Source organism: Hylaeus anthracinus, unplaced genomic scaffold, assembly GCF_026225885.1.
Source record: "Hylaeus anthracinus isolate JK02 unplaced genomic scaffold, UHH_iyHylAnth1.0_haploid 0, whole genome shotgun sequence".
NCBI classification, from domain to species: domain Eukaryota; kingdom Metazoa; phylum Arthropoda; class Insecta; order Hymenoptera; family Colletidae; genus Hylaeus; species Hylaeus anthracinus.
Window position 1 is genome coordinate 1,298,396 of NW_026533254.1, and position 18,101 is coordinate 1,316,496.

At 33.7% G+C, this 18,101-nt stretch overlaps 1 protein-coding gene across 6 annotated transcripts in view; it reads right to left on the reverse strand.

Moving 5' to 3' along the window:
- Window positions 1-1,200: 1,200 nt before the first annotated feature.
- The window catches only part of LOC128890814 (tyrosine kinase receptor Cad96Ca), a 42,100-nt gene continuing 25,199 nt past the window's right edge, over window positions 1,201-18,101 (reverse strand). For all 6 annotated transcript variants that reach the window (XM_054150089.1, XM_054149834.1, XM_054150177.1 and 3 more), the window contains 7 exons: window positions 14,438-14,688; window positions 10,761-10,873; window positions 8,025-8,448; window positions 6,516-6,689; window positions 5,258-5,608; window positions 3,468-3,773; window positions 1,201-2,384 (listed from right to left, as the gene is read on the reverse strand). In XM_054150089.1, coding sequence (XP_054006064.1) covers window positions 2,148-2,384; window positions 3,468-3,773; window positions 5,258-5,608; window positions 6,516-6,689; window positions 8,025-8,448; window positions 10,761-10,873; window positions 14,438-14,688 — 1,856 coding nt within the window. In that variant the 3' untranslated portion in view covers window positions 1,201-2,147. The remainder of the gene's footprint in view (window positions 2,385-3,467; window positions 3,774-5,257; window positions 5,609-6,515; window positions 6,690-8,024; window positions 8,449-10,760; window positions 10,874-14,437; window positions 14,689-18,101) is intronic.

The following is an 18,101-nucleotide window of genomic DNA, read 5'->3' on the forward strand; positions in this document are numbered from 1 at the left end:
TCGAAAGTTCACACAGTATATCACTCAATATATATTCAATAAAGTTAAAAATATAGTCCATACCACTCATATTTTCTTAGAACAAAATCCTAGTTTCGGTGCCGCATCGAATTAATTAACGTAACACTAATCTTTCGTTTTCTAGACAATTCACTGACCTGGTCCACCTTCTTATCACCGCTAGACGAATATAAACGTGTAGCGTAGGTACATTCGAATTTACTGATCTCACATTAGTGGCTGCTTTATAAAGCATGACCTGTAAGTGATACACATAAATTACAATTTTAATATTTGGTTGCTACTGATAATATGTTCGTAGAGAGTGAAGAAGAAATGACTGTCAAATGACTGCCAAATAATAAATTATACAAACAATAGACTGGTTTGGTATAGAATTCAGATACATGTTCAGGTGTTCCCAGTTAAATGCTCCAACCTGTATATTCAACTGGAAAACCGGAAAATTCGGCGTTTTTTCAAAAATTCGTATCTCCGCCATTTTATCTCATTGGAGCATTGATATTGCTCCACTTGTAAATAACAAGAAAACGGAACAGAGTTGGGAGTGAAAAACATATACCTATTAATCTACGCATCCCCTTTTATGTAATTGCACAATCGGTTTTTCTGTTATTGTTTTTGTCACAAAAACGCTGTTTTAATTCTCTACCGATTGGCCTATCATGACAGTAAATGGCTTTGACACCCGTACGGTTTAGATTCGAAGAAAAACGGGTTAAGCGCCAAATACGGAACAAAGTACCCTTCTATAATGGAACATAGTCGTACAGAAACAGCTTCTGCTTATCCTGCTGCAGCCTTTACTTTAGATTAACTAGTATTTTGTTCTTATATTCGAAATATGTTTCCTTCGTTCATTCCAACCAAAATTATTAGGTTGTCCCGAAAGTTTCTTTCGCGAGTTGCATTCAATTATTTTATGTGGTCGTGTTTATATAAATAGACAATCAAATTTCATAGATATTCATGTTGTAACAGTAATGGAGCAAAATGAATCGTGCAGAATTCAGTAATGTAACAAAACATAAAATATTGTGCATGTATTACTTATTAACAAAGCAAAAGAAACTTTTAGGACAACCTAATACGTTTCCCACAAATACAATTCATTCGTCTAACAGTGCGAAAAATGTAACACCCCTCGTTATACTCAAGACAAATTGATAGGTAGACAGCTGTAGCAAAATGCGATTTATTCTTACAACAATTATACAGTAACTTATAAAAAACGTTTACCTAATGTATATGTACAATTCACATTGATGTACGAAAGAATGTTATAATTAAGGTAATTATTTCTTAATTCGCGTGTGGCGGTTTGCTTAAGTTCAGTGATTAATTTTTTAACAGTTTTCCTTTGCAACTTTTAATATATAGCAACGTTCGTTTACATCTAAGATTAATACGATCATAACTTAAAATAATTCATTCGAACTCTTGACTAGTTCACAACGCTCGCTCCTCTTCGGAGTATTTTTAATTATGTTCAACATGCAGAACGTATATATACAACTTCACGCAACATGAATTATTTTCGCTGGATCAATCTCAAGGTAAAAGCTATATCGGCTTTAAATCGTACAATACTTAGCAGATTTCAATTACATTATCGCATAAATTATTCTACCTATACACATCAGAGGGGATTTAATTAAGAAATGTATAATCAGGTAAGAGCTATTAATGCTCCGCATAGTGAATTCGTATCTGTTGCAAAACTAATATTAAGAAAAAAGAACAGTACAAATCAGTCGTGTCCGAAGAAGTTTGATAACTTTATCGCTTGTTCGGATGGATCCGTTCGTTTCTTCGATTAAATTTTACCGCACACGTTTCGTGGCGATAATGAAGATCATTGTTAACACTTTATTTACCGGGCTATTAAGAACCAGTCTTTAATTCAAAAAAGAATTTTCTACAGTAGCATATGCCAATCTAGGCTGACAATGATTCCTTTATACTATTACTAGGTACATTGAAAGCCCAGTCTGTTTCCAAAAACTGAATATTGTAAGTAGACAACCATCGACACAGTAAATAAATTCGAAAAGCTAAATACTGCAATTAAAAAGTCTATAAATAAGCTCCTGGTAAATAAAGTGTTAATATTCGAGATAAATCGTTTACAATTTTTCTCCGCTGAGATTCAGTACATTATAATACGAATGATCTGGGAACCTATCTAATTCGATGTAGTCGGTTTCGTCAAGCAGAAGACCTTCGGTCAAGCCGACGAGTTCTCCGAAGGATGGCCTACAAGCTGGATCTTTGTCCCAGCAATAATACATAATGTTGTAAAGCTCTCTCTTGCAGTGTTCTGGTCTGTCCAGCCTGTAACCTTCTTTGATTCTCCTCATCACCTGCGAATGGAATGTCACATGTTGAATGTCAAAGTATGATTTAAACGGAAACATAAATTGATTGGTGTGGTGAAGATGAAAATGCGTAGAAGATTCAAGAATATATTCTGAATTTACAATATCGTGTGCGATTAATGTTGGTTCAAATTAAATAAGAATGTTTCTAAATAAAATGATGGCCCAAGTAAACAAAAATCGTGGCATTTAAATGTAATTTTCAATTTTGGCATTACGATAACTAAAGAATGAAATTGTTTAAGAAAAATTTAGATCAATATTGATAACATTTTACATTGAAGATTACGAAAATACTATTACTTCTTATTTCAGTGCTAAACTGACACAGGGAGGATATATACTACAAAAAAGTCACATTTCACGCATAATGAATTTCTCTCATTAATTAGTGCTTTCTTTTATATTTTGCATAAATGTAGATGAATGGTATTCCTTTTAAATAAAAACAAAACTATTCCATTTCGATTTTTTCTTAATCTACTTCTAATGTCACACATATTCTACATATAATATACATATGTACCAGATCAGATTTAAGGATTAGATTAAGGAAGTGGCGTGACAAATTTTTGAAAAAAAAAGAGAATTCATTTTGAAGACTATCGCAATGGTAAAAAACATTAACTAGCACATTTTGCATCTAACATAGTTGTAATGATTATAAAGTAAAAAATAAAAACATTTTCGAAGGGTTATCTTCACTTCTAGGTGTATAGCTGTCGTTAGATTTACGTGTACTTTATTTTTGCAAAAATTCGAATACATGTTCAAAAATTGATCGAAACGTGTTTTTAAATTAGCCCTTTGCACCTAGAGGCGACTCTCAGTCACCGCTAGGTTTTCTTTCGGTTTAATTTCTTAGGAACTCGAAGTACCAATAAAATGATCGTCGTTGAAGCAAAGGTGTCCTGATTCTCAAATCTCAAATTAGAGATCTCATTTTCGAAGTCAATATAATCTTAGCATTCGTGACAATAGAATGCTAAGAAAGCATCTCGAGTTGCTGGTGGATACCAGAAAAAAAGGCCTCGAGTGCAAAGGGTTAGTACAATTCGAATAGCATACCTCAGCTGCAGCTAAACCAGGATAAGGTGTGGATCCCAACGTGACGATTTCCCAGATTAACACACCGAAACTCCATATATCCGATTTCACGGAGAATATATTATCGTACAAGCTCTCAGGAGCCATCCATCTGATTGGCAGTCGACCTTCGGACTTTCTCTCGTATATTTCATTGGCAGCAACGTCTCGAGCAAATCCAAAGTCCGCGACTTTGCACGCGCGATTCTCGTCGATGAGTATATTCCTCGCTGCTAGATCTCTGTGTATGATTCCTTTGGAAGCCAGGTATTCCATACCTTTGGCAATCTGCAGCATACAAGTGTTTCATAAGTGTTCTTTAAGGAGGACTGCAATTTAGAAGAGAACAAAAAGCAAATTTTCAAACCATTGTTCAGAAGATTAATTGAAAATTCTGGTAAAATTTGAAAAGTAAACAATGTTAGAACACTTTAAACTGAATTTTATATGTACAAAATATCGATAGTAAGGTTTGCAAGTATAAGAAACAAATTTCGAGTTGATCCTGAAAAAGTGTCCCACATATTTGTTAACACCTTGTATATCGGAATCCAGTAACGAAACGAAGTCCGAAACTCCACGCAAGTGGATGAACTTTTTGAATTCGTCAAATGAATTTTTTAAAAATATCCTTTTATGAAGAATGACAAGACGACTTTTTTTTATATTTACAGTTTATTCATCTGACGTTTAGTTTAAAAAATAAGAACTAAAATCTTATAAGTCGCACCTTTGCGGCTCGAAGCATTGTCGTTGACGACGGTGCGCGATCTTATAACTAACACTCTATTTCAGTCAATTGTGTATGAATCGATTTGCAAATTTCTGAAAAACTTCTACGAACATTACTGAACAATTGTTTCACTGGAAGTTGTTTCGAACGCAAACTCCTCTCGATACTTTTTAACGGTGAAAATGAAAAGTATCGTTAACTGGCAGTTACTCATTTGCAATTGAATATTTGTAAACAGTAATGAATTTTAGGCTTTTTGTTAGGTTGTTAGGTATCGTTGGATCCTACTACGTATCTGTACAAATGTTGGAAGTGTTTCGATGACATTCGTCCAAGTTACAGCGATTTATATTTTATAATTTAATTGAATTTCGGGAAAAAGGACTGTAGGAACTATAGTTTCTATAGCTTGTGCTACGCGGCGCGTTCTGTTTGCATAAATTTAAAACGTTATATTCGTGTTAGATGCGTTGTTGTTTACAACGAAAGTTATAAATTCAAATGTTATCCTATCGGCTTAATATCGTTTATTAATTGAAAATTTTAATTATATTCTCATGTATATAAATGTATAAGTAAATTGTAAATAAGTTAAGTGGAAGTTAAATTAATTCCTACAGGACTTTTAAGTTTTCAATTTTTATTTTTGAAACTAAACGTCGGATGAATACATTGTAAACATAACAAAGTTTCGTCTTGTTATTGTCTATTAAGAGACATTTTTTAAAAATTAATTTTACGAATTTAAATGAATTTAAATTTCATCTCCTTAGGCGGGGCGCTTAAACTACGAACGCGATCCTGGCAGTAGTATGTTTCGTATAGCCTACGGGCCGTAGGACTTCAAGCAAAAATCGTCTAGCGGACAAAGGGTAGATTAGAATTAAATGTATTCTTTACAACTTTTTCTATATTAACCATAATGATAAATATTTGAATCAGAAGCAACGAAAATAGTTTAAACCCCAGTGTTAAGTGAACTGTTCCGAATAATCCCAATCTGTTTTAATAATACTTTTGTATACACATTATACAACACCTGATAAACAAATCCGGTTAAATCTCTGGATGTTAGTCCAGGTCCTCCATGATTTCTTTCTTCTCTGGATGACCTCAGAAAGCTTTGCAACTTCCCTCCGCTCACATACTCTAAAATTACGAACATAGGTTCGCGTTCTGTACAGCACCCTAGTAATCTGACTACGTTAGGATGGGGATCCAAATTTTTCATGACTCGTAACTCTTGCGCCAAGTCCACTCGCTCTCTTTCCGTAGCATTTTCCTTTAAAGTCTTCACGGCGACTATAGTTGCCCCAGACTTCCCCTCGATCTCTAACGCTTCGCATTTCCAAACTTGTCCGAAGCAACCCTCTCCAAGAATGTTGAACACCTACAATGAATTCAAGAAGTAATTGTATAGAGATTTTAATTATAATACGCAGACCATGCAAGTGTTTGAGAATCTAGAGCATTTTCCAATGGGATTTTAGGATTTTGTTGTTTAATAGTATATTTACAAGTGTAGCCGTGATGGACACTTAAACATCACCTGTTGTGTAAAATAAAAGTAATTGAATGTATTCCATATCATTCGTGTGTTGTATTGAAGAATAAAATCCTGAAGTTCATGTTGGAAAACCTTCGATGTTTAAGAGAAAGTAATTAAGTCTTTGAGAATGTACATTTTTAACCGACTTCGAAAAGGAGGGGGTTACTCAATTCGACATGTATTTTTTTTATTTTTATTTTTATTTTTTTTATGTATGTTACTCGATTACGCCGAGACGACTTGACCACTCGGGATGAAACCTGTTGCATCTTGTAAAGCATGTCTCCGCGGTGGTCCCATTACCAAAAAATGTTGAGATTTCTCATTTTTTACTCGTTTTTTTTTGCGTGCAAAAAACCGAAAAATGTTGTATTGCTTCTTATTCCGAAATGGTTTGACCAATCGGATTGAATCTTCTTGCATCTGGTAGGGCTTCGTTGCCTCTTAAAAGCTTAAAAATATATTTGACGATCTTCTATTTTTTACCACTTTATTGCACTTTTTATATGTTTAATTGTCAGAGCTTAAGTAAACAATTATAGTATTCGATAATTCCTTGGGAATATTCATTAAAAGATTCATTTCCATCGGATGAAAATAGTGATGGTATAATAATAAAGAAGTTTATGATGTTGTTACTGTTTATGAAAACATGTTAGGTTTACAGCACATTCAATTTGTGAGAGTGATTCAAAATTCTGTCTTTTGTAAGACATAGTGGTTTGATCGAAGCAATTATGATACTAACCTTCAATCGATGTCGGGGAAATTCCCATTTATCTTCTTTGTTCTGTGCACCATTCTGATTCTCCTTTTCCCAAGGCTCGTACCGATTGTTGCGAGCCTTTGGACCACGCCATCTTTTTAAAACGAGGGATGGATCATCTGATATATTCGAGACGCTAACCGAGGCCTGTTCTTTCTACATAGAAAAATAAAAACGTTTTAATGATGATCAATTATCTAGAAAATCTCACATTTTTTAATTTAATGTCTTAGTTTGAAGTAGTTTTACGTTAACTTTAAAAATCATTTAGTATCTAATTGTTTTTAATCACCTAAGTAAACATTCCTTAATTATTTTACTATAGTTTTATTTATCTTTGTGTTCCTTTTTTTTAAAATTTTTTTTAATTGTTCCCATAAATAAAAATTCATGGATGTTAAATCGAAAGAACGTGCCAAATATTTTAATATTCTCTGATCGGCCATCCATCGATCTCAAAATTGGTCCTCAATTTATTGATGAAGCATTAAATAGTCACAAGTATGCACAGATTTTAACAGAAATTTTTTCACTATTATTAGATTATTCATTGAACGTAGAGCAATTAACGTGGTGCCAGCAAGATCGATGTCCAAGCTCATTCTCCTCGGAATATTAAATGGCCAGCGCGTTCTCCCGATTTAACACCCATGGATTTCTATTTATGGGGAAAGTTAAAACAGCATGTATACAGCGAAATGCCAACAGCCAGAGAAGATACGAACGAGCGAACAAGAAGAGTTTGCATTGCAATTGATCCAAATACAGTTCATTGTGCAGTGTTGTTAACCGACTTCGAAAAGGAGGAGGTTACTCAATTTGACATGTATTTTTTTTATTTTTATTTTTATTTTTTTGATGTATGTTACTCGATTACGCCGAGACGGCTTGACCAATCGGGATGAAACCTGTTGCATCTTGTAGAGCATGTCTCCGGGGTGGTCCCATTACCAAAAAATTTTGGAATTTCTCATTTTTTACCCGTTTTTTTTTGTGTGCAAAAAACCGAAAAAGTTTGTATGGCTTCTTATCTACATTAACACGTTTTTGAAAATACATTCACGTTCAAGGTGATCATGTTGAACATTTGCTGTAGCAGTTAGTACGCAAATAAGAATATTAATGAAATATTTGAAGAGTGTCCTGAAACAATTGATTTTTAATTCGGTCAGCCTGTGTAACCTTGAATGACTTTCATATAGAGGTCATTGTATTCGTCTTGAAACACTTTATCAGAATGCGTATAAGAAACTATTTCTCCATTTAAAAAAACAGAATCGCCCATCATATATCACTTCTACGCTTCTACCGATAAATAAGTTATTGGAACCACGTTACGTGCCCCTCGAAATCAAACAACTCTTGTTCAACGCTTTTCTTTTTATCGCTGAAAGTAAGCGAATTATTCAGGTGGAGTGTTTTAAATGCCTCACTCGGTATATGCAGCACTGGCAGCGAACGCGTTATAAGTCAAAAATAAAAAGAAATTACCGTGTCTTCTTTGGACTTCCTACTTCCACAGAATTTATTTCTCAGGGACCAGGCCCCCATCCCGAGACCCACCACGAGTACGCAGACCGCCATGACAGGTACCAAGGTCATCGCAATATCCTGAGAAGGCGGTGCCTCGGCAGGTGTGATTTTCGAGCTGTGAGGTGGCCCCTCGACCTCGTTCTCCACCGAAGGCACCTCAGGGACACCGGTGAAGCCACCGCTGATGTCACCCTCGTTCTGCTTCGCCTCCTCCGGTTGCAACTTGGTCGTTTTTGGCATATTGGCCGGCACTGCCACTGGCGACGACGGCATCACCGATTTATGAGGTAATCCTGGCCGCGGATAGCTCTGCAGGCTCGGCAATCCCAACAGCGGCGGCCGTATTCTACCACCAGGAGCGTGTTGACCCGGAAACGGGTTCCTGTCGAAGAAAAATCAGAGCAGAGTTAAGCAGTGCCCGGTTAACAACTTTGAAATGCTCGAGTTGGAAAGAGTATCGTCAACCAACTGGAGCATGAATAATGGAACGGACAGCCACGGGTCCCCTGAAAGGTCGTGCATTGTTCCTTGTGATTTATCGACGAAACTTTCTACCCAGTTGGCTAGGTCCTGCAGGTTCACCTTTGTTTCGAACGATCGCGGGACTAGCTAGCGGTTAAGATTAACAAAACAGGACACTGCTCATCTCGGAGTGTCTTCTTAAGGTATAATCGTTGCAAATTAAGGGCTTTTGTAATCTTTAACCTTAGGTCGGTGGTTTTAAAATTGGGCAGGAAAGTTGGTAGGAGACCGAATCGCGAATGTAAAGTTATTAGGCCCTGAAGGTAATTGTTAAGAGACCTAACAGACCTTTTACCCTTCTCTAAAATATTCAATGCAGGCGCATGTTATTATTATGAAAATATTTATTTGTTTGTCATTCTCTATATATGAAATGTTTACGATTTCGTACATACTTTACATATAGCATAATAGGAAGATAAATGAAAGCTGTTTAAATGAGGATTTAGAATTTGTTTTTTCAACCTAAATAAAAGTACACGTGATTTAAATTAAACGTAACAAAGTATGTATTGTAGTTCAAGTATTTACCACAGTTACGCTAACTCATTTGTGCTTGATTAAAATTAAAAAAATTGTTTGCTAGTGTATACTCATACCACTCACTGTTATTTATAGATTACAAAATTAAATTCATGAAGAAAATGCAGATCTGTACTGAAGAGCTGGAAAGAATTACCCCAGATAGAATCTAAATATAGCGATTTGAATATTTCAGGGAAGGTTTATGTATTTTATTATTTATCGAAATATTGTATCACATATACTAATCGCTAATAGCATTACTATTATAAAAAGAAATTTTGTCAACGAAAGGACAAGATTCTATCGCATTGTCGACATCACAAGTATTCATTGTAACTCGTTGCAGTACACGTATCGCCATACAATTCATAGTGATATATTTAGCTGACAGAGTGAAAATATTGAGTGTCTAGAACCTGGAAACCATTTAATGGTCTGCACTTCTGTAAACCATTTAATTTATAGAATGCAGATTAGAGAGTAACCATTACAATTACTTACATTTACCAAGGTAAACAATCTTGAAACTCATTATGATCTTTATATAAAAAGAGTTAAAATATTCTTCTTGTAGTATGTTATTGGGCTTAATTAAATTATCAAACGATTTTTACATTTGTTAAATGTTTTCGCTATAGATTATGATAGAGAGGAAGATGTCATCCTTCTTCTAATTCATTGGTGATAAATAGACAGCGGATATAAATGCACATAAAATATACAAATATACATGAATATTTTTAGTTGGTACGTCATATCTTCTGCATAAGTTTCCAAAGGCTCACTCTTATCCGTCTATTAGTTCAAGTGCTATAGTTTTGTAACAAAAAATGTAGCACTGATTTTCAGCGTCACAAAACACTTGTAAAATCCCTAATTTTTGAAATTTTGAAGACTCGTTTAAGGTAAGTTTAATGTTTCTAACTAAAATTCAACGTTACTTTTTCAGAATAATTATTTCAAATGATAAACCATATTAAAATTAACAGCCAACGATAAATTGATAAATTAATTAATGGCAGGAAAAGGTCATACGAGAACAAGACCACAATTGGTTATATATTATCTCAATAAATAATTGCACCGGTAATCGATAGTGCGTCGGTCACTAAACACTGCAACATACTCAAATTTGTAGAAAATCTGAAATGCTGGTCCATTTAATGGCCGATTTCCCGTGGCATGATCCACGTAAGGAACACAACAGATATTTAAGATCCAAGCGTCAGGTCACATGTTGAATGTCAAAGTATGATTTAAACAGAAACATAAATTGATCGGTGTGGTGAAGATGAAAATACGTAGGAGACTCAAGAATATATTCTGAATTTACAATGTCATGTGCGATTAATGTTGGTTCAAATTAAATAAGAATGTTTCTAAATAAAATGATGACCCAAGTAAACAAAAATCGTGTCGTTTAAATGTAATTTTCAATTTTGGCATTACAATAATTAAAGAATAAAATTGTTTAAGAAAAATTTGGATGAATATTGATAACATTTTACATTGAAGATTACGAAAATACTATTACTTCTTATCCAAGCGTGAGGTGAGACACCTTGTATAGAGGTGACCGTGCACTCGGTCAGAATCGGTTCACCGATCGAGTGACGCGACTGATTTTGTCCTCGACGAATAACCTACCTGGTGTGTCCTCCATTGGGGCCTGAAGTGTTCTTGATGATGACGTAGACCTCGGTCTTTGTCGTGAGTTGACCGTCGGAGACAGTCACGTAAAGGGACAGGTTCTGCCCTCCCTGGAAAGAAGAAGCAAGAAACGTCGTTCAATCCCTGAACATCGACCATACGTAGCTCGTGTTACGTTCTCATCTTCTCGAAAGAAATGGCCGTATACGAGCGTGCCTTTGCTCTCCGTGTAACGACGGGAACTCGTCCGCTTACTTAGGTGTACTACACCCAGGCCTCTGCCTGGCTTCTAAACAAGCGATTCATCGACTTTTCACGCTTCGAAAATGACGAATGCTCGCATGCACGACTGGCTCCGTATAATCGTATACGTTTGACTAAAATCATGTCGTCCCGACAATCAGATACAACGAAAATTGTCACCGTGCAATTTGCTGACTTATTTATCTCGATCGGAGATGAGTAAAATATCACTTCGAACTGTAGGTATACAGTAAACAGTCGATTTCATTTTAAGGGGGTCCACCTGTGTAACGTTTAATTTTCAAGGAACTTTTCCAGAATTTTTTGTAGGAAAAGTAGTTAGAGCAATTATGATAATTTTTTTTTTATTTTGTAGATCGACGCTTTAACATTAAACGCGAATGTTTTCAAATAAACGTTTCTAAATAAACAGGATTGCAGAAAATCCATTACATGAATCGGGATGAAATTTGTTTTTCTACAATTTTCAAACGTAATTGGCGGTACTGGCGGCAAGATACATGTTAAAGAAATTTTTTTCCAACGTCTACTAGCCATTAGGTAGGGAAAAAGATACCTTAAAATATCATTTTTTAGTTTATACGCCACCCTATTAACAATTTTCAAAATTTTGTGAATATCTTATCGTCAGTACCTTCAAAATGTAATTACACAGAAGGTATTTTACTTTTTTTGTTTCAGACGATCAAGTACGATCAAATCCTGGTCGCCGAATGATTCTTCTACTTTTAAGTGGTCTCGTTAAAGCGCCGTCTAGGAATATCCACATGTCGAAACATTGTGATAAAAATCAAAAATTAATGTTAAAGCGTCGATCTATCAAATAAAAAAAAATAATCATAATTGCACTAGTACTTTTTCTACAAAAAATTCTTGTAAAGTACCTTGAAAATCAAACGTTACACAGGTGAACCCCCTTAAGGGGGGAAACTGCATTAGAGGTCCAATTATTAAATGTTTGTTGGGATATTTATTTTTATAGATAAGTTTTTATGTTTTTATAACTTTGGGAATATGTTAGGTATGTTTTAAAGTACATTTGGTAATTTTTCAATTTGGTTCTTCCAATTCACAGCTGCATAAAATGTTACACAAGTATTAGAGATAATACACATTTAGTTTGAGAAAGTGAATATTCCACCTATTTTTTTTTAAACAGGGGTGAAACGGAACCCATTGGAACGATAATTTAACAAGCGTGCTACATTCTGTTGGTTGAAAGATCACATCAAATCCGCGACAATCCACGAAGATTAATTTAGAATCTCACAATCAGCAATCAGGGCTTGCTTCCTGGCAGACGAATAGGTCATCATTTCAAAGCAACTATTTGAATAGCTAAATTAATGAAATTAAGGCTCGTTTAGGGATTAAGTATAAAAAGGGAATCCTTTAAAAACATATAAGGTGAACTTTGACCATTTACAACGGTACTACGAACGATTATCGTGCAGAATTTTAAATACCTCACGTACCGCTATGACTAGAATATAATTCAGTGTATATCTTTATGTCAAAGAATGTCAGTTCATTGTGTAACACTGCGAATGAAATCAAACGAATACAACTTGACAGTCCTTTTCATCCTTTATTATATTTGATCTAACCCAATATTGCTGAGTTGTTGGTTGGCATACTTGTTTCAACATACAGTGGGTGTAGAATGTATTCGTATATCGATCAATTTCCCAAAAAACTTTTGTGTGAAATTGTAGTTTATTAACTCCTTGTTTTATAATCAATGATATTCTATATATTCTCGGAAATCTTTAGAATATAGTTCAAATAACAATTACTACTTTATATAATTTGCAAAATTATCAAGAAAATATAAAAAATCGGTAGAAATATAGAAGCAATAAGTATTCCTACGGTTCTTATGACAAACAATTTATAGTAGAATTTGTAACATAAGCACATCAGTTTATTACTTCGTGGGAATCAGAAAACATTAAATTTCCAATATAAAAGACTTATAAAATGCTCTAATAAAGGAATGGAAAAAGATCTCACCCCGAATAACATCGACATTTATGATAGTTAATTTAATACCTAGAAAAGTTGCAGTAATTATAAAAACAAAAGGAAATCCCACGAAGTATTAATTATTTATAAATTAATGTAAATTTCTTTTTTTTTTTTAACGAAGTTTTAAAGGTATAACACTTGTACGAATACTTATTGGTTCTGTATTTCTATCGATTTATTGTTTTTTCTTGTTGATTTCTCATTTATACAAAATAACTAATCTTTTCGTAGTGTATCTATTCTAGAGATTTCCAAGAATATATAGAATGTCATTGTTTATAAAAAGAAAGTTAATAAGTTACAATTTCACATAGTTTTTTTGGAAAGTGATCGGTGTACGAATACTTTCTACATCCACTGTAGCTATTAAAGCAACAAATTCCTCTAACGTAAACATCAGATTCAGGAGCAACTTTTATTATATACAGTGATTCGTATTAATATTCGTACGCTATATAACACTTTATTCATTATTACAATCTACACCTGACCATAATTCAGTTTATACAATTTTTTTGTGTGTGATATGTTAGAACGTTTGTTCTCTTTAACAGAAATGTAAATTTTATTTATGTAGTCTATCGAATTTGTAATGTAACGAACAATATACTAGATAATGCATTATTCTTGCGTCGCATTAATATTCGGCCACTTATATTTTATTATATGTATGAATATTTTTCAAGGATCATTTTTGTTCAAACCATTTTTCTTCTTTTTCTTAGGAATTTTTTCCTCATAGATAATAGAAGTTGCTTTTATATATCATTTAACAAAATATGCTTCACTTTGATCGAGGAAGTGAACGATAATTTGTATAAACAGTTTTAGATTTTTACAAAAATTGACGGGCACCACCCTTGTGGATTTCTTAAAATATCTTTCTTTCATTTTTAAAAAATTGGGTTTTCACTTTAGAGAAAAACTTTCTATATGTTTTTTGTAGGGTTTCATGAGATCTATAACAAAAAGGAAGTTTCAATACAAAATATTCATTAGTAGGAGAGCTACGAATTTTTAAAGATTAGACAACGTTTTACGTATCTTTCCGCCAAAAAGTACTAAAAAACAGATTTATAATATAGTCTTATATTTTTTAAAAATTCCTCACTTATAGACACGCAGTTTCCCCGTTTTGATAATTGAAATCCATTTACCCAATCAAGACTTATGATTTTTTCAAATTGTAGTCGAGAATTATGGCCGATGCGACACACAGTATATGTGCCTATGTATCTATGTATATTGCACAGTCATTCGAATTTGATAGCACACAGAACAAAATTGGTTAGATAAAAGTTGTACGGTATGAAAACGTCCAAAAAAACAGTGAACACAATTTTTATGCAGCAATTATTAGAAAGCTTTGAAACGGAACTCACTTTGCCTTTGAGCGTTTCATTAACGTAGATGATCCCGGTGCTATTGTCGATATAAAAAGGAAGCGGTGGTTGCGGGCTATCGTTTCCATTGTAGTTGTGTCCAAGAGATTCTAAACCGTAAGTTAACTGATCCTGTTCGTTGTCCTCGGCGCGGGCTCTGGTCACGACACTTCCTACGGGTTCGGAATCCAAAAGTACAAAATTTCTGTCTATCCACATTACCGGTGGTGTGTTGTCGCTAAATTGACTTCCTGTAACACAAATTAAATATCGAATGAGTGGTTGCATTCCGTTTGTTTCAAGTAAAAAGGTAATTGTATAAGATAACAACAGATTATTCTAGTTTTGAATTTATATCGTTGTATAAATTGTATTAGGTGAATCCATAAGTTCGTGCTGAAGACTGTGTCAATAATGGATAAAAAAAACTACAGAAATTTTATAGTGACGGTATAATGACCATGTCAGAAAGGTGAGAAAATATTATAAAATGAGAGAGATTATTTCTTTTTTTTTCTTATAACACTTAAGAGTATATTTCACATATTAATTTGAGTAGCAGAAGTAGCAATGACATGAACTTTTAGAACGAGCTAATACTAAAGCGTTCAATATTTCGACAATTAATGCATATCTAAGAAATGGATACCTCGTTATCGATTCAATCTTAAATACATGGAATAAAATACAATTATGATATTCATTTTTAATGTATGACTACTCAATTTTGATGACTTTGAAGAAAATCAAAAAAAGCTGAAGTTAGTAGAAAAATTTGTCTTCTACGGTACTTCTCCAAAATCATTGCGGTTTCAATAAATCACGTTACGAATAATTTTTATGTAATAAAAACCAACGGAAATATTTAGGTGGCCTCCTTTAGTTGCGACAACATGATATTTTCAGTGATTATTGCAGATAATGCGAATAAAAATTGATGTATTTCCTATTCGAATACGATTCATTCGAACAAAACAAAGTGGTTTTCCGCTTGAGCTCTAATTAACTTCGAATTTACCGAAGGATAATGAGAGAGAGAGCCGCGGGTGGCTTGAGAGATCGGCCTTGATATGCATTTCTTCCTGGATTTCGAGTTCATATCGTCAAGTAGAGTGTAACTCTTCGTGCTTTAACTCAAAGCTACGATACTCGCAATTTCGTTGCTTTTTATCAAAAATAACTTTTCATAGTGCTTTCTTATTCTTTTCAAACAATTCTTTGAAATATTCGCTTTAAAGCAAATAACTCGTTAGCGAGACATGGCTTACGAATCTTTTTCTGCCAAAACGAGTTTACCGTTCACCTAAAATTACTGTTCTTCGCTTTCATAAGCTGCTCACGTTTAACCTTCATTTGTCAAAATCCTCCGTTATCGCTTTATTTACGTCTAACGATAACGTACACCGTGAATATCAAAGTACATGGAGAATATACACAGAATTTTATATTGTTGTAATATGGATTAAATTTCATTTTTATCTTTCCTAATTAGCGTTATTTGCCGTTGAGCATTAATTTTAAGATGACTTTTGTCGAGCCTGATGCTTGGAGGTATTTATAATTTGAGTTAAATAAATTTATAGCATTTATGGAAGAAAAATAATGCTGTTTGTACAAGTTGTTGTTATGTATTCAATGTTTTTTTTCATTAGAGAAAATTGAAGACTAGAAAGAAAACTAAAAAGAAAACAATTATAACAAAAATATTTACAAATAGTGAAAGTATACTAGAAAAATGAAAAAAATTAAAAGAAATTATTCATGGATGGATTTTGGTCAAAGCAGATGTATGACGACATCAGACTAAAATATGCAGTATAAAGTTTTATCAAAATCCAAAAATGTTGATATCTAAATCTGAATCTTTCATCTTTTTTCGATATAATAAGCATACCAATAACCAATTCATTAATAATATGCCAAAAATAACGTTATAACTTTCACATCCTGTCAATTACAATTTTTATTTACAAATGGTCGAAGATTTTTGCGAGTAACATAAATTTATTCTAAACGATATCTCTTGTCTTGAGCAAGATGTTTCCACTCATTTGAAGCAACAAAGTATCGAAATTAAGCTTGGTAACAAACTGAGAGACCCTAGCAATTATCCACTAATGTTACGGCATACCATTCGCTGTTCCGAGAGGTACAGCTTTTGCTCAACGCGAGCATACCAATGAGGTTTCGTGCGAATAAGAGAAAGTCTTTATTATCCGTCCGTTTCCTTATATTATTATTGGATGGTTTTGCAGCATCGATTCAATTTCAGTAACACCATGTGTTGGTCTTCGACCACTCGCTTTCCTTCGATTATCAGTAATTTCTAAAATGCCCTGTAAACCTTCTTATGCCCACGAATGTTACTTTTGCTAATCAGAAACTGAAATGATGCATTTTACTTGTAATTGTATTCATTCGAAAAAAAACTCTACGCTCTGTTAACCCTTTACGAAATTTTTGAACTCGATAAATCAATTTTTCAAAAATGTCTCTTTATAAACAATAACAAGACGAAACTTTTTTATCTTTTCAGTGTATTCTTCCGACGTTTAGTTTCAATAATAAAAATTGGAAACTTAAAAGTCCATTTTCTCGAAATTCAATTAGATTATAAAATATAAATCGCTGTATCTTGGACGAATGTCACCGAAAAACTTCCAAATTTTGTACAGATACGTAGTAGAATCCATCGATACTTAACAATCTAACAAAAAGCCGAAAATTCATTACTGTTTACAAATATTCAATTGGAAATGAGTAACTGCCAGCTAACGATGCTTTTCATTTTCACCGTTAAAAAGTATCGATGGAAGTTTGCGTTCAAAACAACATCCAGTGAAACAATTGTCCCATAGTATTCGAAGAAGTTTCTCAGAAATTTGCAAATCGATTCGTTCACAATTGACTGAAATAGAGTGTTAGTTATAAGATCGCGCACCGTCGTCAACGACAATGCTTCGAGCTGCAAGATGCGATTTTTAAGTTTTCAATTTTTATTTTTTAAATTCAACGCCAGACGAATAAACTGTAAATATAAAAAGAAATTCATCTTGTCATTCTCTATAAGAAGATATTTAAAAAAAATTCATTGGACGAATTTAAAAATTTCGTCCACTTGCGTGAGGCTCTGGATTTCGTTTCGTTACTGGGTTCCTATATACAGGATGGGGCATTTTAAATAGGCCACCTGAATAACTCGCTTGTTTTTGAAGATAGAAGAAAATGCATTAGACCAAACTTAATTGGTATCGGCGGGCTCATAATCTGGCATTACCACTTTTTCTGTAAGTGGAGGCGTCAAAGAGGTATGAAGATCACTTCTGTTTTTTTTTTTTTAATGTAATGGTATGGTTTTCTACTTACAGTCTGGTAGAGTGTTTCAAGACGAATACAATGACCTATTATGAAGATCATTCAAGGTCACCCAAAGTCAACTGCTATAGAAAATATATTGTCTCAGAGTACTTTTAAACAAACATTCAGTCACATTGTACGCTTATCTGTATCCTCAAATATTATTAGTAATTTGACTACCGTCTAGAGAACAGCTTCGTAATATTACGCGAAAAACCAACTACCAAACTTGACATGCAAGAACGTATAAAATGAGCTTGCTCTGTAATAGATACAAATGAAATTTGCCAGGCGGTGTCATCAATAT